This window comes from Cardiocondyla obscurior, linkage group LG11 (assembly GCF_019399895.1).
Source record: "Cardiocondyla obscurior isolate alpha-2009 linkage group LG11, Cobs3.1, whole genome shotgun sequence".
In the NCBI taxonomy this organism is placed as follows: domain Eukaryota; kingdom Metazoa; phylum Arthropoda; class Insecta; order Hymenoptera; family Formicidae; genus Cardiocondyla; species Cardiocondyla obscurior.
The window spans coordinates 5,506,767-5,527,399 of record NC_091874.1 but is presented as its reverse complement, the minus strand read 5'-3'; the positions used below and the strand labels follow the sequence as shown (position 1 = coordinate 5,527,399).

General features: G+C 38.6%; 1 protein-coding gene across 4 annotated transcripts in view; it reads right to left on the bottom strand.

Moving 5' to 3' along the window:
* Nucleotides 1-20,633, bottom strand: part of Nachralpha4 (nicotinic acetylcholine receptor alpha4) — a 119,140-nt gene that overhangs the window by 13,467 nt on the left and 85,040 nt on the right. For all 4 annotated transcript variants that reach the window (XM_070663485.1, XM_070663483.1, XM_070663487.1 and 1 more), the window contains exons 6-8: nucleotides 14,820-14,935; nucleotides 13,628-13,796; nucleotides 6,780-6,916 (exon numbers count right to left, since the gene is read on the bottom strand). In XM_070663485.1, coding sequence (XP_070519586.1) covers nucleotides 6,780-6,916; nucleotides 13,628-13,796; nucleotides 14,820-14,935 — 422 coding nt within the window. The remainder of the gene's footprint in view (nucleotides 1-6,779; nucleotides 6,917-13,627; nucleotides 13,797-14,819; nucleotides 14,936-20,633) is intronic.

Here is a 20,633-nt window from a genome sequence, read left to right as displayed (position 1 = left end):
GTTCAGACGAAAGAACTCGGTTCGATTTCTTCCACTATTTCAGTATCCGCGATATTTCATTTATGTATTCGCGTGCTAGACGGATTTGTAAAAAAAAAAAAAACACAACACGTCCTAGAAAAAAAAAATTTAAAGCCAACTTATTCAATTTGTTCAATTTTTTATTACGTTATAGAAAGTTGAAAATAAATTAATTAAATAAGAATTACTTGATATATTAAAATAAAATTAATTTAAAAATTAACTCTATTCGGCAGAAAGTAAAATCACGTTAATATGTATAATTTTTTAAATTTCTGATATTTAAGCATAAAAATAATTTGATATCGACAGAACTGCCATTTTCTGTTAGAGTCCGTCGTTAATTTTAATATACCCCGTGGCGTGCCTTATTTTCGTATGCAGACGTTGCGGCCTCAAATTCGACACGCTGATGTAACTCGCATGCATTACGATCTGCAATGCACGATATTTTGATGGATATCCGGGAGAGCAAATAGAGCTCTCCCGGCATTGCGTGTCGCCAGGGATTTATGTCAATCTTTCCCCGTAGTTCCGGCGTTGTCTTGACGGTAACGAAAGATATCCGGTGCTATTAGCATCAAGCTCGCTACGAGTTCCGTAATAAATTTATATAGCAGAAAATACAATTCTCCGAATACATCCGTAACCCACGTTGTATCGCATTACGCGGTTATACTTTTCTCTAATGTATAACTTCGACGTGTACAGTTTCATATGCAGCTTAATCGTTTTATTTGCCTTTTCTTATAAATAAAGAAAGTCTAGAAAATGCAAAAAATATTTTTAAAATTTACTAAACAGAAACTTACTAAAAAGAAATTAATTTAAACTTCAATACTGTATTTTATTCTGCAATAATTCACCATCTCGTATTTTGCCGTTTGAATATTTACGGTAATTTTCTATATTTTCACTTTGCACGCATAAGTACGTACACGTATAAAGAAAAGTATGACAATTTACTCTCGAGAAATACGTTTCGTCAATTGATGCGAATAGCTTCCGAAAGCATTACGCGGTCGAATGGGCTTGAAGGCAGGCTCCGTCTGTCAATCGGGTGTAAGGAATAACGCCGTGGTGCATAACGAGATGCAAAATGTAGAAGAGTATTCACGCGGGTACAAGACGGCCAGATGAGATCGTAAAGCTCGACTTTACGAGCGACCTTAAAGCCCGATCGGGTAATTATGGTCTTCCATACGGGGTCGCAGTTATTTTTCGGTGGCGTCGTGACTTCGACCCCGCTCTCATTTTTCTATCTCCCCTTCACCTCCGTCTACACCCCCCCGTGCAAATTAAATTCGATTATTATTCGGCTCCCGACGCAAATTCTCGTATATCATTTCCGCGTGCGAAAAATGGCTTCAACCGCTCTCCGCGGAATAAGCGAAGACAGATAACCGCGCGAGAAATTCCTTATTCACGAAGTTATTTAACGATGAGATTGGCTTCCGCTTTTAAAAGATTATGAAGAACGGATGGGCGCGAATTGGACATGTTCGATTAATCTTACGGTAGAATTCACAGCATTATAAGGGAGTAAGTGAAATTAACTTTCTGCTACGTGATTCGATATTTTTTTAATTTTTTTAAAGAAGATAATGATATTTGTAGCAATCGTGCAATTGATGTCTTATTTAATTAACGCTACTTGATGTTGTGCAACTATTTAATTAATCGCTGTCATCTACGTTTATTCATATATGTAGTAAAATTGAATAACTAATTGTAAATGTTCTAAAGTGCACTCTTTCAAACTTAATTTTTGTGTTATATTATAATGAATATCTAAAGAAAGTATAATGGATCTTCGCTTCCTTATTAAACATCGTCGTTTTGATCTTGAGCACAAGTGCATGACGCGATCGGCGCACTTAGGCGGGCCGGTATCGCGAATCGGAAATCGTGCCGCGCTTAAATTGGGTTTAGTTCCCGTAGGAGCACCCCTAGGTTCGCGGTTGGCGAACGGAAGTCTCTCCCAGCACTTCCTCCGCCTTACAGCCACCGGCTGGAATTTCCAATTTAGCTGTCCGGGGATAAGGAGGAAACCATATTTAGAGCGGACCTAGCATTAAATCGGGAACTCAGGGAGCGACTTATACCGTTTTTCTAAACGAAACGTGGCATCGATTTCCGGTTTGGAAAAGATTACGCAGTTGTTGCCGGATGGCTTTTATCGTTACAGATTTTTACGAGAACTTTTATGAAAAATAAATAATACTTCTTTTTTTTATTATTTCGCAAATAACGTGATGTTACAGCTAAAATTTTTTTAATATGTCAAACGTGATTATTCTTTAATCAATCAATGTTACAAAGCACAAAGTTTAAGAACGTGACGTGTTAATCGATATTTTATATTTTCGCAAAAAAAAATATTTTACTCCGGAAATTACATATGGTTCGATTTGTGACGAAAGCATTTCTCCTTTCGATAATTTCCAACGTTGCGAGAGAAAACGGGATTTAACTTCGCAATGACGAATGTATCGCGACAGCTCGCGGAAACATATCCAACGAAGTCACGTCGGGAAAGTCGTGAAAGCCCTTTTTGCCCTTCCATCAAAACTTCACGCTTTACGACTGCGAAACGAGTTTTTGTCGGAAGCACAGATATTGCGGGCGTTCTTTATATGAGGCACAATCGCCGCAGACAATAGCGAAATCTCGACTTCGCGTTCTTCACCAAAGTGAGCTTCTTCTTCTTTTTCTTTCACCTTCTCCTCCCCTTTTTTTTTTGGCTCGACTACATTTCACGCTGATCGCTTGTAAGACTCAAACGGGGATATCTAAATCCCACATTTAAGCGATCGAAAATTGAGTAAAAGTATTAATCGAGATAGTGTCTTTAAAGTTACAAAATATATCTTATGGAGTGCGTTTATTCTCGGATGAAGAGCGTCAGTTAATCTAAACCGCTTGTTGGCGTAACGTCCGGTAATTTCTTTTAAACAAAGAATCGCGACAACTGACGCAACGACGTCACCGGTCGTTAATAACGAGCAAGCGAGCAGTAAAGCAACGAAATCGTCGTGCTCCGGTTTACGAGAATTTGTAGTCGGCTCTAAAATCCTGGTTCGGTGTAGCGGCGGCGAACCAGGGCCGAGTTTGGACCACGTCCAGGACGACTAGTGAAGATCGCTGCCGCCTTTTTCTTTCCGCTCCATAAAGCGAATGTCGCGCTTTGCCGCTTTTGCCAAGCCGCGTCCTTGCGCGGTAGAACTGTTAGATTTCCTATTGCTACCGTTCTGTGATTTTCCTTTCTTGCATTCGTTCTCTTCCACCCGCGTGGATACTTCAATGGAAAACAATAGAATTTGCCAATAATATTCCAAAGTTTAATAGATCCAAGTTTGCAACGTCTGAACAGTACTTTTAAATATTGCTGAATAAGCATTGAATGCTGAATAAAGCATTGAATTGAAAATTTAATGCACGCTAAAATATAGGGAAACAAATTCTTTTAAACTCCTCAAACGATGTTGAGAATATGACGATAAAGCTTTCTTTAAGTCTCTTATTTTTTAAAGAATTTCATTTTATTTGCATATCAAGATGATCTATTCTCTGTTATTTTTTTTTACGATAAATCAATCAATATTATATTTTATTAGTTTGGCACTCAACTTTTTTAAATATTCTGCACGCATATAATTTTAAAGATAAAATGCAAGTTTAATAGAACCATATAATAGACATAGGGCTCTTTAATATAAAAAAAAGCAGACATCATACTGATTTATCGGTACATAGCCCAGGTACAGTTCGTTTTTCATCATTTTGCTTTTTAATCCTGTCTTTTTGGCCTGGTTAGTTCGGAAAAGCAGACCCGGGAACATATCGTGCCGTAGCGCCGCGTAAAAATGGCGAGGTGGAGAAACCGGCTCGTTAGTTAAATGTCGCCGGAACGAAGTCGGCAAATGCCGTCATTAATATTGAAACGAGGTTCCTTTGAAAAGGACTGTGCGCATGCCAGTCGCCCGAGGCATTTTCAAAAGGGTGTGAATGCACACACTTCTGAAATTGATGTTGAAATGTCGACGACCGGCTGACCGGTATATTAAGTATCTAAAAATAACGTGGGTTCTAAAAAAGGAAATAATAATAATTGACGTATTTACACGCTCTATTTGTTCGTTTTTTTTCTTCAAGGATTAATGTACTTTTAAACGTTAACTCGTGCTACTTATCGAATATACAAAAATCTGATTAATAATTCGCGAAATTAATTATCCTTAAAGTTATTAATTTGCCACAATAAGTATCGGTAAAAATATTTTTTTGAAACTTTTGGAATCTAGTAGCTTGGATAGGGATGATATATGTATACAAAGTTGCAAGCTCGAACGGTGTGAATATGTTTCACGCGACGAGACGACACACATCCCAACCGCGCGTAAAAAATATTTTACGTTTTTTTTTTTTATAAAATTGACATTGGAAAAAGATTTAAAAATCATAGGGAACTCATTCGTACGATGCGACAATTTATTTTGATAAATTTTATATAAACGCAAAAACACTTCTTTCTTTTACGTGTAGAACTTTTATTCTTTTAAAAAGAAAAAGCAAGTTGAAGTTTAAATTAATTAAGTGAGCACCGAGGCGGATTATTAGCAGCAGATTGGCAAAGTGTGTCGTCAGCGTAAATGCAGATGTACCCGTAGTTAGAACGAGAGGTTGGACGAGCGAGAAAAATCACTAATGACCACTTCATTTGGTTAAAAATGCTACTTAAATGCGACGCAATTTAAACCTCGTGTAGAATAGATTTTGTTCAATTTTTATTTAATTTTTTACTTTCTTGAAATTAGCAAAGAAAAAAAAATAGTACATAATTAATTTTGCAAGTAGCAGAAAAAGTATAAAATAATGTTCTCTCGCCGTGAGTCTTTTTGTCCGTGTCTAAAGCTTTTCAAATTATCTCCTTCTCTCAGATTTGTTTGCTGCATTTACAAAATATAATACTCGCGGAAAAAAAGATTAATTACGATTGCGCATACGAATCACTAGAGTAGAATAAACGCACAGCACTTTACGTGGCATTCTCGACGTTAATTACACGCGATGGCCGCTTCACCATTGTACCTCTGCGACGGAATTCCATTGAAACACGATTGTGAGAACGGCGCGAGAAAAATAACTCCATGTATAACACCCGCAAATCTCGTGAATTTCGCAAATTAACAAATGTCAAACGGCGGATGGTCTCGACAATTTATAATATATAAATACCGAATTAATGCCGCACGCGGTTGACAAATATTAAAATACGATTGTAATTACGGCCGTATTTATTAATTATGTTGCAGCAATGAGCAACGTTCGATCGCGTACCAAGCTAGACGCGTGAAAAATTCAAAATGATAAATGCATATACGAAGAATTCGAAACTCGGTGCAATACGAGCTCATGAATAAATCGCGTGAAACTTGATTATAAAACAAAATAGCTAACGAACTTGTAATTGACAATCACGAGAGCTAATTAATTACACGCATTGATATTTATTGATCGTAGATAAAAGGCAGTATGTGGCTTATTGTTTGACGTGATTGTATCTCGAGTAATAATACTACGATCGCACGAGGTACGTGTCACCAGCTCGCTCGTTAAAGCCTCGCTGTTTGGAGTGTATGTCCTATGCGTTAAAACAAAAGGCTTGTGCAGATTAATCTTTTACAAAGCATTCTCGAGATAAACGGTCGTCAATAATTCTATTTAACCACGAATGCTAATTAACGTACTAGTGGATAATTGGGTTGATCGCTCGCGCGGAATAATCGCTTTGGTTTCTCCTTCTACTTGACGTGATCGCGTTTTGATGACATAATACTACGATATGTGGAACGACATGCATCGTTACCTACCGTCTCGTCGCGCGAATAATACAGCGCGGTAGCCTTGCGTACGAGGTCACGCGCTGACAATACCAAGGCTGAACGACATATTCACACCAAATTTCGTGCGCGCATTGTAACCAAAAGATTAAATGATTATTTCCACAACGCCAAATATATTCTTTCTTGCACTTTTAATCAATTTTGATAAAAGAACTGTTACTGTACCGTTACATTTAAAAGTAATTGACTTGAATTCAAGCGCTCTCGCGATAAAGAAATTGTTATTCGAATGGATCCCGGTCCGCGTTTGCCTTCCGTGCTTACCGCTAAATCTCTTGGAATGTAAGATTTTAAGTTAAAAATAATCGCCGTTCTTTATCACGGTAGAGGACTGGGTGTAGATGTGCCGTTTAAGTGTTTCGCGCGGGAAGAGAGATGTTGCGGAGAAACAGCTGCGAACAATGTTACTGTTATAGAAATCAACGTTCGTTTTGGGGTGGGACGTGAACGAGCGCGATTCTGACACTCGTAGTTTTTTAGTTTTACATCGGCGGACATAAGTGTCATCGTATGGCCTCTTTACGATCCTCTACGGGGTTACATTAATTGCTGCGAAATCGTTACTGTCGTAAACACGAGCTGATAAATCGCCGGTGAAGCGTTAATCGATAACGTTGTTAGCGCGCTAAAGCGACAAGAAAATGTGATAATACGAGCCAAATGGAACACGCCGCAGGAAACGTTTCCTACGATTGCAAGGAAATTACTGAAAATTGTTTCTATATCAGAACCAGGTTGTCGCAATCAGAAACGCATTTTCATTCCTTGGTTACGGTTAGAGGTTGCGTGAACGTAATTTTCTGCCGCGGAGGTTCTTCATCTTTCGCTGCCGCGTCGCGTCGGAACACTTACCTTATCGAGACAAGTATCATGGCGAATATCAGGTACTTTCCAAGCAGCGGCACAACCAACGATGTCGGGGGGATAATCTCGACGACCAGCAGAAAGAACACGTGAAGACTGATGAGAATCGAGATGGAGAGCGTTACCTGAAATTGCGAGACATTTGTTAAGAAAGTTTTATCGTACGCGAAATAAAGGGAAATATTAAAAGCTGTTTATCGCGTTTCATCGCGTTTACTACAATAAAGAGGAGTGTTAAAATGTCGAGAATAGGTGAAGAGAAATATTTAAAAAGTAGATAAAGAATTACTTCGTTATCTCCGCGTTGGTACTTTGAGGTAAATGGTTATAGAAATCGAGGAACAAGTAATTCGAAGACGCGAGTTGCTTTTCCTTCAAAATATGTCTCTTGACAGGCGACAAATTTGAACCTATTTGAAAGGGCCAGGTAAAAGTTCGTGGATAGTCGAGCGGAAAATTCGTATTTATGATCCGTGTAAAGAATGTACGAAGCAAGAGCCGGAAGGATAAACGGGTCAGACCCGTGAGGTGAAAGTTGTTCGCTGACAGAATTTATATGTGTCCGCGATCCATTCGTTTTAATAAAACTTGTAAACGAAGAACATCGAGCACGTACAACTGTGTCCGAGAGCAGTATTACCGTTGCCAAGTATGATGGAAATAAAAATGAAAAAGTACAATGGAATAACGAGCGACGAAGTAAAATGAAAAACGTTTTTCCTATGCGATAATTAATGAAAATACTCATGCGTCTAATTCATATCATAGTATGTATGCAAATGTAGAAAACAGTATTGCATTAGATAATAAAAATGCCACGGTAAAACGAAAAGCATACAATAAAAAATTTTAGTAAAGGATCTATCGGGTACATTACGGAAACAGAAATTAACTGGTTAACGATTATTTAAAAAATAGTAAGAGAACGTTTTTTATGTGGTACAGTTTCTACATCCAGAGTTTTATTATACTCTTTTATGTCGGACATTATATAGGTTGAAGTGCAACTTGTATGAAGTTAAAAAGTCGGGCAAGCACTTTCCGAACTGTAGTAATTTTTCTTATATTAAACGAATTTTTAAAGAAACTGCGGTAATAAAAAAAGAAAAGAAATAAGTGTTTTATTTAAATATATAAAACAAATACTTTTTATATAAAACGTTTATATAAAAATAAAAATTTTTCTGATATGTTAGTTTTGTTCTAAAATCAAAGAATTTACAAGAAAATTCGAAAAATTGTTTCAAAGGATTTAAATTCAACTACGTTTGCTGCAAATCCAGGGATCTACCATGTTACGTTATATGCCTCTCGGAAAAAATAAAAAGTGAGATCTTTTACACGAGTTTGCTACACTATGATCACGTAACTTTTTTCATTTGATTGAATAAAATTCCACGTGAGATTTTACGCGGTGAAAGTTAAAATAAATGTAAAAATGCGCTGACATTTACGTGATCGATCATCCAATTTTACCTAATACTTAGAAATTTGCGTACATATCACGAATTGAGTAATAAATATATATATTTTTACAATTTCAATTAAAATATAAACCATACAATTGCACTCGGCTCGATTGTCAGTTTAATTAAAGTTTTTGTCTCGGTAGCGCCAATATTATTTACTGATAAAAAGGTTTTAACATTAAATTAATTTAATACCGTATGTTCATCAATTTTATTACACAAATTTTTACAAAACCGGAGATAGATTATCTGCTAATAATATTTATTATAAAATCGTTTATAAATTTCCGCTGAAACACATTTGCGAACGCGGGGAGCGTAATTATCGGCCTATATTTCCTTTTTTAATTAAATGCGAAAGCCGCGTGGGTTTTCAATAACGTTTTACGGCGTTTCATGACGATTAATTTACACCACGAGTCGTCGTTGCACTGCACTGTCCATCAAAACTGCGTCAATAGCCAAATAGTATTTATATCTCGTGAAAAAATTTTTTTAATTTATTTATTTCTTTGAACCAGTTTTATGCGATTTTCAATTTATTACTGACCATCAACGTTTAACTATATTTTCACTTTTAATTCTATAAAATTAACTAACTTTGCAAATAAGCGGCACAGCTGTTAAATAGTATTTTTAATCGTTAATAACATCAGATATTAATAATTTCTGCTATGACTTGAATATAAAATGGGCTGTCTCTTTCCATCGATTACACTAGAATTTTCTGCGCTAGTTCAGTAATAAAAACGAGCTTACATTTTACAGTAACTACGAATATATAACATGAGATCAGCGACGGTGACTCTTATCGGGCACCGAGTCGGTAGCTCTTATTGCGAATTGAACGCAACGCGGGTGGATGATAGGGGACGAGAGTAGTACTCTCTTCATTTTTACTGCGGTTTCACCGATGCAATGGCGTTTCATAACGATTAATTTAAAGGATCGACCACCGGAGCGCGATACCCTCTATCGAACCTGCTACCCTGTCGTTTGCTCTGGCGGCTTTCATCGATGCAATTCGGATCGATAGCGTACCCGGTTACTTTCCATCCGACCGCGCCTTTAATTATTGTCGCCCACTCTAGCAATCGCACTTGTCGTTGCAGCTACCAAATATTTGAGCAAACATTTACGCTATCTGATAATTACCGCGTAATTTCATATTCTATTAAAGAAGACTATTTGAGAATAATTTCTTTTTTTTTCGCAAGAGCTGCGTTTGTAGGCAGGGATCAGAAAATTAAACGTCTAATTGAAAGAAAAAGCGCGTCTTCTTCCGCGGACTTTAAATAGAAAGTTGCCAACTTACTTTCAGTTGATTACTTTCGGTTTACCTGTTCTCGAACAGTTGTTTGCGTAATTAATGTCGGCGGAATGTCGACCCACGGTGAAATTGGCTCGCCCGTAAGCGCAAATCGTCGAATCACGTTGAACGTGCAAGGGAGGGCACAGAGGAATGTTATAAGGCAAATATGATTATATTGTTCGTGGGATTTCTCCGCTCTCTCTCTCTCTCTCTCTCTCTCTCTCTCTCTCTCTCTCTCTCTCTCTCTCTCTCTGCCTCCCTTTATCTCCCTTTGTATGACATAATAATACCCCGCGGTATTCGTCATCCATTTTCCCTATCCGCGTTATATCCGCCTCACATCACATCAGTCAAATGATGATAACCTTTGAGCAACATCTTCATGCAGCAATACAGATTACGCGTATCGATTCGTCTGCAGGAGACATCGTCATCAAACACAAATTTCTTGATAATTTATTTCTCGTGACATGTCGCGACCTGTAATTATAATCAGGTTTTAGTATAATGAAAATTAGTCGTCGCGAAACATGCTCGTCCCGTATCTCTAATTTCGAATAAGTAAAGCATAAATGAAGTAACTGTAATTCACTATTTTTTTTTTTTTTTTTTTTTTTACATTGCATACTGTTACATATACATATTAGCTCTTGTGTCAATTTTTTCTTTTGCATCGTCTCGCTATTTAATTGTGATATAAAATTTCCAAGTTTCTTTTTTCTACGAATTTGCGAGCAAAAGCTGCACAGGTAAACTCGACTTTTTCATAAATACCTTCGCAAACGCGAGGTGCTCAACCGGAAAGATCTGAAAATGACGAAGGATAAAAACTACCGGAATAAAACGGCGCGATGTACAGTCATGAGGCATGTCATAAAAGGTGAAGCGGGGAATGCATGTGGTATGCAATTTCGGTAGACGCAGTGTGGCTGCGGGTCAATCACCGAACCGCGATATTGCTTATCGATTCCCTCTGCTTGATTGACATGCCTAGGAGCTGCAACAGACGCTCGCGGCTTTATTTTTATTATTATTATTTTTTTCTTTTTTTTTGAAAATCTGCAACCGATTTATTTTTCTTTTTTTCCCCTATCACTTTCCGTCCTCCTCTCTCTACAAATATTGCGAGAAAATCTATGTTTTCGTGGCGCGCAAAATATATGTGAATCTTCTTCTTCATTTACGGCTTTTTAACAGCGCGAACTCCGCGAACGCATTTGTCGGTGTTAAGAGGGATGCGCCGGTTGTGCTTGCCACAAAATATTTCACTGCTGCGCAACAAGAACAAACTATTATTAAGGGCGACATGACGCTCTTAAACTCACAAGAAAACTCTAAGTGTAAAGCTGGCTTAACGTCGAATTTAGGCTGCGGAGCTTCTGAAGTCGGTGGGTCTACTGTAATAAGGGTTGGCTTTAATATTTCAAAAAGATTCGCGTACAGCAGCTTTAGCTTTTCCCGATCTGATCGCGACGTGTGTAATATTCCCGTCTAAAAAAAATTAGTGTTAAGAATAGAATAGAATCGAATTGCGCGCATGATTTGTTGCGGCAACATACAGATCTCCGTAATATCTCTTTAATATTATCAACGCCAGTAAGCACAAACAAGCGTTATATTTTTTATCCGGTGTTCAGTAGACAGGACACACTCGTGTGACCTTTTCAACTCTTTTCCGACACGGTGGAAGATCCGTATCCCGACGTACGAATGTTGATAGCAAGTCTCGACTCGACAGCCGTCAAAACGAGGGACGCTTTCGCGAAAAGTCATTCGTGAACCCTTCGCACCACTTTCTTACCGGTAGTACGCATTCGTGGCACGTTTCGTGCGGCACATCCGCGAAAATCTTTTGAGAAATTGAACGTTTGGTTGCGTAGAAACAGCCCGCGATCGCGGTGCAGTTTCCCAAACGGTGTAACGTATCTTCCGAAATTTTTTACGAATTAAATCCGCACAGGAGCTTACCGTCGCACGAGAGATTTTATCAAACGATAAAAAGTAGCAGGTTATACGTTGTACGGGTAGCATAGAAATAAATATATTGCGCAATGTTTCACCGAGGATAGTGCGAAAGTACGTGGAACGTCTCGTTCTCTCTTATACTTTTGCTTGAAAATGGCGGTGGAGAATGTATAACGGATTGACGTTTCCTTCTCGCGTTGCCTACTCCTTGGAAGCAAAATCAATAAACGGTTAAAGATAGAATGAATGATTGACTCTCGCGTTCCCGTCAAATCTCACAATTTCAGTAAGGAACACTACGTGTAATGTCGAACCCAATACTTATTTGTAATTCTTCTATTCTCCGAGCGAAACAATATTAAAAACAAAATTTATCGAAGACTACAAATTAAACGCGTATGTGATTCGCAATATGACAGATATGCTGCAAGCGTAAAAATTCTTTCAATAATTTCGCGTGCACGTTTGTAATTAATTGGGACAAATGTTTTGTAATTAGTGAAATTAATTTAATAACGTGAAATTTAATTTGCGCGAAAATAAAAGTGCCCGGTGCGTCGCGTCGCAGGAAATTGCTCGACAAATTGACATTCTCTCTCTGTCAATAGAGGCTCGGCGTTAGATTAATGAGAGAACGCGAACGTGTTGGACGGCGTAAAAACATTACTATTACGTACTTTGGAATACAATCGACTCCCTGTTTCGTCTTAATGACGGATGCTAATTACGCGCGCGGTCGATAGTTCTTCAGCCACGCGCAAGTACGACTAATAGTCGTGCTTTTTCAGTGAGTAGGACGGGAAAATGAGGGGGGCGGAATGCGAGGGAAAGAGAAACGACTCTCGGTGCGAGTCCGCGCAGTCGACCCGACGCGGACGAAACAAAGAAGCCGACGGGGTGGAAAGGAGAAAACATTATGCAATGCCAGTTTACCGAGTAACGAGTAACCTTTGTGGCATGTCGCGACGTGCCGGAGACGTTAATGGGAAAAAAGCGCGTGGGGAACGTATGGCGGAGCTTTTATGTCACGCTACGTCGATAGCTCCGCGTAAAAGAGGACGCCACGGGAAAAACGTCAGGTGTAAGCGTCATTCTGGCGGGATAAACCTTTCTTAAAAAATATTCCTCACCGGGGGAGAGAAAACGCGCGGGATCACGCACGGCACACGTGCCGAGCGAACACTTAAGGAATAAGGGATGCCTTAGAAGGTCCGTAAAGAATATCGCTACATAAAATCCCAGGGATATTTAGGGAATAGCTAATCAGATGTAGGAAGTATGTATGACGGACAGTTAAAAAGCGTTGAAAAATGTTAAATAGGTCTCAAAACGTCGGGCTGTAATATTTAAATGATATATGGATCTCTAAGTGACGCGACGAGGTATAGAAAGTTATTAAAAAGAATATTTTTTTATTGCTGTGTGGGAGAAGCAATCTTTTCGGTACGACTATGTATTACACATTGACAGCGCGAAAAAGAATCTATTCTCGAGCAAGAACGCCGCGAGTCGGGATGGTGGTAAGTCGATGGGGGTAGATGCCGGGGTGGAGATGAAAAATCGTCGGCGCCGTCGAGCCAAAAGTAACCACCTACTAGCTCTTACCTACAGATAAGAGTAAATAACGAGGCCGACAGACACGCGGAAGAGAACTAATTCGCCGCATATTTCACGCACGTCCGCCTCGCGACCGCTTCCGAGAGAGAATAAAAGGATTAATCTGCTTTTCTCCTTGCTTCTTTTTCTTTTGAATATGAATCTTTGCCGCGCCACGCATTTTTAATAATTTTTATTAAAACACGGGAATGCCGAATGGCAAAATTTACAAGTCAATATAATTAAAAACGAAAAAATAGAAAGAACAGTTGGGTTAGAAATAAATGTTAAAAAAAAAAACAAGAAATTAGAAAAGAATTAAAACCAAAAAAGATTATATTTAACGTATGCAAAACAAATGTATTTTCAATTTAATATAAATTTAATATTTTAATATAATAATAATATAAAGTTAGGAAGTTTTAACTAGATAAGTGGTATATAAATGCGATAGTGAATACAAACATTTACCAATGGGTAGTATACTAGCTTACTTTTTCACCGCTGTCGCTAGGCAGGTAAAACGTAAGAACCGTGAGAAACGATATCCCCATACAGGGGATGATAATGTTCACTGTGTAGAAGAGGGTTTTCCTCCTCATCGTGATGTTGAACGTGATGTCCAAGTAGGGCTCGTCGCAGCAAGTGTAAAACTTCTCGTTTCTGCGAGAAGAAAAGACACAAGAGATATTGCGGTTAATCGTCGGATCGATGAAAACGAGTAGCGGGGGGTAGCGGGGAGGATTACGGCGATGAAGTAAAGAGAAAAGAAAGGAAAAGAAAAAATTCGCCGAAAGAACGCAAAAATTCTGCTATTCAGGGCGGCGAAGCGTTTGTACCCGACAATAAGTACGTTTTAAGTAAGTAGGGCCGGCGGTGAGCGAGACTTATGAGGAAAGTTTCGCGGGGTCGTATAACTCCGTCGAAGATCTCTCTAAGTCGGTAACTCGGTTCAGACTACTTCCCTACATCCCTCAGTCTGCCCCCTCAGTTCGGGCCAATGGCCTCAAACTAGAGCCAGTAAATGCCTTGTGTCGTGAATAAATTTGAATTACATTCATTTCACGAACATTAAATTTTTTTTTGCACAAAAGTGGATCCTAAATACATAAGAATACCGCAAATATCCCGACTTCTTGAAGGTTGGCCTGATTTTCGGTGGCCTTACTCGTTAAATCAAAATTTCTTGCAAAAAATCCAATCGACTCAGAACAAATAAGCGCGATTGAATTGAATACGGTTTAGATAATCTCGATATTTGTATAATATAATATTAAAAACACATTACCGACTTCGAAAGTGTTTAAACGTTTAAACGTCGATACTTCGGAATATCTTGAACATCTAGCAGTATGTCACTTCAGCGGCAAGTGTTTGCGAAAACATCCGTTTTACTACTCCGGAAGATACCAAAAGCAAAACCCGTTTATATCGACGGCATGTCGAATATCGATGCGTTGAATCGTGCCCGGGAGCATCCGTTCGCTTACGTTGGTCGAATACATTGAATGCGAAGACGCGTTTCATAAAGAAAGAGAAAGGGAGCTTCTTTTATATATACGCGTTTTAAATTTTCTCTTGTATGTTTGAGAATCGCGAAGATTAGAATAAGATTTTATTCAAAAGAAATTTTTTGCGTTAAGATTTTTGTAAAATATCGAGCGTAAAATACCGTGCAACACTTACCGAACTGCAGGCACTTCTAAAATATCCCATTCTACAGACATGTAGAATTCGGACAGGTCAACTCCCACGTCCACGACGTTGCTCCCGGTTTTTTCATCCATATGCCTTAGATCGACCTACGTGACAGAAAAAGTGGCTGGTATTAAGCTCGCGCACGTAGAAAGCTCGCCGTCGTTGAAACGTTCGAACTCCATGCCCACGTAATTCATCTCTGACGTACGAGCGTGCAATCGAAGGACCGGTGAAGCTCTCAGAGCATGAAAAAGTACAAGCAATATAAAAGGGAATTCATTATATTTCCCCAAATCTTAGAAATGAATGTAGCCAGCGTATCGGTACACGTGTTATTTCGGGTTCGGTCTGCAACTGCACGCCCGCGGTTCACTGCTTAATTACGAACAATAATAATTCTGAAATAAACTTTCGAGTGCATGTCTTGAGATGCACTTGGTGTTCGCAGAAGCGCAGAGGGAGCTAATTGTTAAATAACGGAGCGTCGACTGTGGTGGTCCGCAACAACAGGACACTCTAGAGCAGCAACTAGATTAGCGAAGTATCGCTTTTATACATATCGATATCTATATGTGCACCACATTGCAGAGTAAAAAGAACACGCAGTCAAAGAAAGAAACCAGACTAGCGCTCGATTCGGTATCACTCGTGAATTCAAGGCTATGACAAGTAGCTATGCACTTAACGCTAACAAGATGTTCCCTTCGGCGACTTTAAAGTAAAAAAAAAATTTGTTTAAATCAGCGACTTTTTTTTTTACTCGTAAACTGCCATAGGAGCAGAAAATAAATTGACGGGGTTTTTATCTAGAAAAAAAATTAGCTCTTATAAATCTGAAACTATTCCCTCCCTAATTGACAATAATTATTTTTACTATTTTTTTTCCTTTTGCGAAGATATTACATAAATTTATGATTATCTTTAATAAACTGGGCTCTACGTATATTCCGTTCTTTCGATAATAAATTAGACGTGACGTTAGTTACTTTAATCTTGCAAAAAATTTTTTTTTTTTATAAAACTAAATTATAAAAAAAAAAAAAGTAGACGTACAATTATTCTTGCTCTAGTAATACGTACAATTCTTTCTCGGACGTACTTAGCAATTCGGAACTTTACTGAATATTATGATTATGACAACAACTATTATAGAACCAACTTCTCTAATGCACAAAATGTATAATTGCCTCATCGGGAATAATTCCGCCGTTAAGTTTCTAACATTGTCTTCTGTGAAGCCATTCGAGCGACATGCAGCAAGATTAAAGCCAGCGACGGCTTTAATGTTACGTAAGTGTCTAACCAGGCTCGCGCGATCGCTCGCTGCAGTGGTATTACCGTGAAATACCTCGGGCAGACGCATCTCCGGTGATTCGAGTAACGGTGCACTTGCGGACGATACTTTGTCACTGCTACGGGACGAGATTAAAGTCGGCAAATAATTTCGATGCAACGCGGTTCCGAAGAATACAATCGCCCCGAATTGCCCTCTGACAAACGTAGCTCTTGCGACGACAGAGGAAAGAGAAAGGGAGACAAAGCTACATCACTATAAATCACCGAATTTCGTTACAAATATTTTTCAAAAGATCATTTGTCTTGGAAAATAAAGTTTTACGCGTGTCCGGGTAGCATAAGTAGTTGTGAAGGAAACTAATCAAACTCATATCTTTTCTGTTTCGTCCTTTATCGATTTATGAAACTGCGAAAAAGTTAAACGGCTGCGAAAGCTCGGGTAGATTTGTGATTTTGCCGCGACCCACTTTTCTAACTTAAATCTGATAATTGTCTATCCCGGTAAGAAAAGTTTGGATTCCGAGATTAAATTCAATTGTGATATAAATTAGCGTGAACAAAATACCATGTGAGTTTTTGATTAAAAATTTATTACGTCGGAAAAAAAAAAAATAAAAGATTATATCTTGTTACGCAGATAATGTTTTCGAGAACCTTGAACTCGATCGTGCAGATGTATCGCTTGAAATTTTGCTGAAACGAATATTATAATCGAAAACGAACATATTTCGCACCTGCTTTGGAATAACATTTCAATTAGGTTCACGCGAAATCGAGGTGCTGCGGATAGAATTAATTAAAGACGGCGTGTACGAGATACCGCACCATCCGATCTCGGCGAACTTCGCTGAAGATCCTTTGAAGTGTAGACAAGCTGCCGCATTAATCTCGCAGGTAGCCGGACGAAAACGGAATTTAAAGAATATGCGTTATCAGTCGAAGCACGTCGCGCAATCCTTTTTCTCTAAAAATTGCGTTATCTTGCACGTCTCGTAATCGTTACGTGTGATTCACCTGCTTCGCATTTATCTCGCCAATTTACTCTTCCGTACCGTGAAGAAAATTTATAGCATCCACTCTTTCTCTGCCGCGATACTACTTTATTACAATTATTATGCATTTATCATTATCTCTTTCATGCATATTTATCTAGAACGTATTTCATATTATTCTCGTGTGGTTTAAATTCTCGTAACGAAACGTATGTATAATTATTAGCATTATAATAATTGTTTATAGCAAAAGAATATCTTTATACATTTTTATTATTTTTTTTAAAAGGTAAATTTCTCAAATCCTTAGTGGGATCAAAATACAAAGAAATTACTTAAACAAAAAATTTATTATGATACGTGTGTTATCTTTATGGCTTTAAATTTGATTCGAAAAATAAATAAAGATTTTTACGTGGCACTATTTCAAATTGCGTTCGTTCTAGACTAAATGTTGTACAAAGAGAATGGTAGAGGCTTAACAATTCGTAAACATTTCCCTGCGACTTGGGAAGAAGAACAAACGAAGTCGTAAGCTACAAAGGATGCGCATACTTTTTAACCAGTGACGAACGTCGCCGGAAGATCTCTCAAAGCTGTAAGCTCGGAAAGAAATCGACTGGTACAAATAGTCGGGGCGATATATCGGTCAAACGGGACGTAGTTGACGTTTCTCAAGCAGCTTTTGATCGCGCTGAGATCGAGAATGCTTCGAATTTCACAATGTCAATTTATTGCACATCGGCAATATATTTCGCGACTGACATAAAAAAAAAAAAGAAAAAGAAAAAAGACACCAGAGGATTTTTACATTATTATTATCATAAATGTTGAGAGATTGGCGCGTTAAAAGATACTCGCGGAAATAATGGCGCGTCGTAGCGGCTTCTTTATTGGCTTTGAGGTGGAGACACTATTGTAAATTCTTCTACTAAAAGGTCGCGCTGTTGAGACAGCTGGTTCGCCATTTCCAATATGCAGAAGATTGCTTTGCTAAGATAGTCGCGGTAGTTTCGCGCGCTCCTCTTATTGCGTCGTCGCCTATTGCTTTTGCTACATCGCGTATAATCGATCGCGAAAACAGTTTTAACCTCACCTACATTTCGCCGGAGGGAACGAAAATATCGTTTTGTTTTCGTCCCTTTTGGTCCTCGAGCACGATGAAATTTTGTGAACTTTGGAGACGGCAATATTCATATATATACCGAATTCGTTGTTTTACTTTGAAATCGACCTAGCACGAACCTCGGGAACGGGAGCCTCGCTGATCGAAAGATCGGTGTTGATCTTTTGATGCGATAGAGACGGGCTTGATGTGATGGAGGGTGGGTTGAAAGGGTGATTCGATGAAGCGGTTTAGATAGCCCGGGCTTACGGTGTCTAGACACGACGGGGAAAGATATGCGAGAGAATGACGGTGAAAGGAGGGCTGTATTCGCAATGAAGAGTACGCGGGCTCTTGCATCGCAGTAGCAGGGAGGTAAAATTGCACTTTGTGGTCGTGCGAGCGAGTACACAGCCACTTAACATTCTAAAATACCCCACCGCTTTTCCCTCGCGTGCGTTCCATCCGATCGACACACCGTATCGTAATGCATTTTAATTGCAATTACTTTTGCGACTAAAAAAAAAAAATTTACATTGCGAATGTAAGAGATATGGCAATAAGTCAAATAGAAATCGTCAGTTGAAATACTTTTTCTTTTTCCACAAAAAAAAAAATATAAAAAAATCGTATCAAAATCAATGAAACAAGAAGTAACGTCAAGGATATTTTAGCGCAAGTGTATATTGCGTTCTTAAAATATTTTCGCTTTAATAAAAAGCTTTATCGTGACAGGGCTAATAATATCGTGGAAGACCACAGTTACTTTTGCAAGACCCGTCGCATTTCTATCTGTTCTTTTTTTCTTTTACCTGTCGTCATTTAAACGGAAGGAATGCGGGTAAAGTAATTTCGATGCGTCCACGTCGAGTCGACTAATTGCGTTTCTTCGGATCCGTAACTTTTTGCTGGCTCGCTTGACGCGCGACGAAGAAGTTACGATGGACGGACTGGAATCGATTTCGTGGGACAGTGATTTTTTTGTCATTAGCTATCGGTACGGCGCTTGCGTATGATGAATTGCGGGCCGACGGATGATGGATGCTGCGATTGTCGTACTTTTTTTTTTTTTCCCACCGTAGCTTTATCTTTGTCTCTCTTTCTTGCGTATTCCATCGAGAAACTCGGACAACGGAAATCTTTAATTATCTTCCGAAGTTGGCCGTGCGATGAGTAATTGAAAGGTTTCGCGAAAGAACAAATCGCCGCGGTGTGAGATGAATAATTCAGAGATTTGTAAAATGGAACTTGAGATTTGTGGAAGTCTCATTTTACAAGGGCCATTTTCCGCGGAACAACCGTACTTTATTCTAAACAGGCTCAATTTAGTGTTTTATTTTTACTCTACAATCTTAAAGATTATATCGATTTTCAGAAATGTAAGTTCTCCAAACATTACAGATATTAACGAAGCAAATCTAATACTCGAATATTCAAATATTGTAATTTAAACGCGATTTTATAACAGATAAGAAATTCTTTTACAATTTTAATGCTATTGTTCTTTAAATTTACTGTCAAAAACTGGAACAGGAAAGTTTCTTAAAATTTAACGTCAAACATATGTAAGCGCGCCATATATTCTCGAGTCTTTCGTAAAAGTTGCCGCTGACTACATGTCGCCGGCAAAGGACACGGGATACAAAAGTTGACGACAATCTGAAAAATCCAACAGCTGCGGCATTTTCGCGACACTCGCACGGGAGTCTCTTGAGTGGACGACGCACAGGCCGTGCAAAGTGGTTTGCATGATATTAGCCAGCGCATAAATTCCACGTGTTTGCAACCGAATGAAATCATAGTTTGCATAATACCATCCGGCAAACGCCCCCGTTTCTGCAAGCGTGAACTCGAGCTTTCATAACTGCGTTTTGTGCTTTCGTTTGGCTGCACAAGCGACCCAAAATACGAACCTTTCCAGATCTGATTTAATCCGCAGGCACGAAGCGTAGAAAATAAATGGCCATTTTCAGAAATGAGTAAAGTGGTATTCTGCCACCAAATTCTGACCAAAATTTCTTTATGCGCAGTTACCTAACTTTTATACTTTTTAAACAATAAAATAAAAAATTTTTTTTTTTTTTTTTCGGAAAATAGTAACTTTTTCATTGAATACGAAACGACGGGTTGAATCGCTTGGACGTAAATATGAGTTTTTCAACGTTGCAAACGCGTTTCATTTATCTAGCCGCGATAGTTATCACAATAAATAAAAAAAAGAAGATTTATTTATCGAGCAATGAAAAAAATCGTTATATCGAGTTAAGGTCCATCAATATTGATCTCCAAGTTTTGACAAACTCGGTCAACTGAATTTTACGAGAAGGCAGTTTCATGTTCGAAGAGAAGTTGATTGTACGAAAGTAGAAATAGTAGGACTTTTGGAATTAAAGTGAAATTCCATTACGT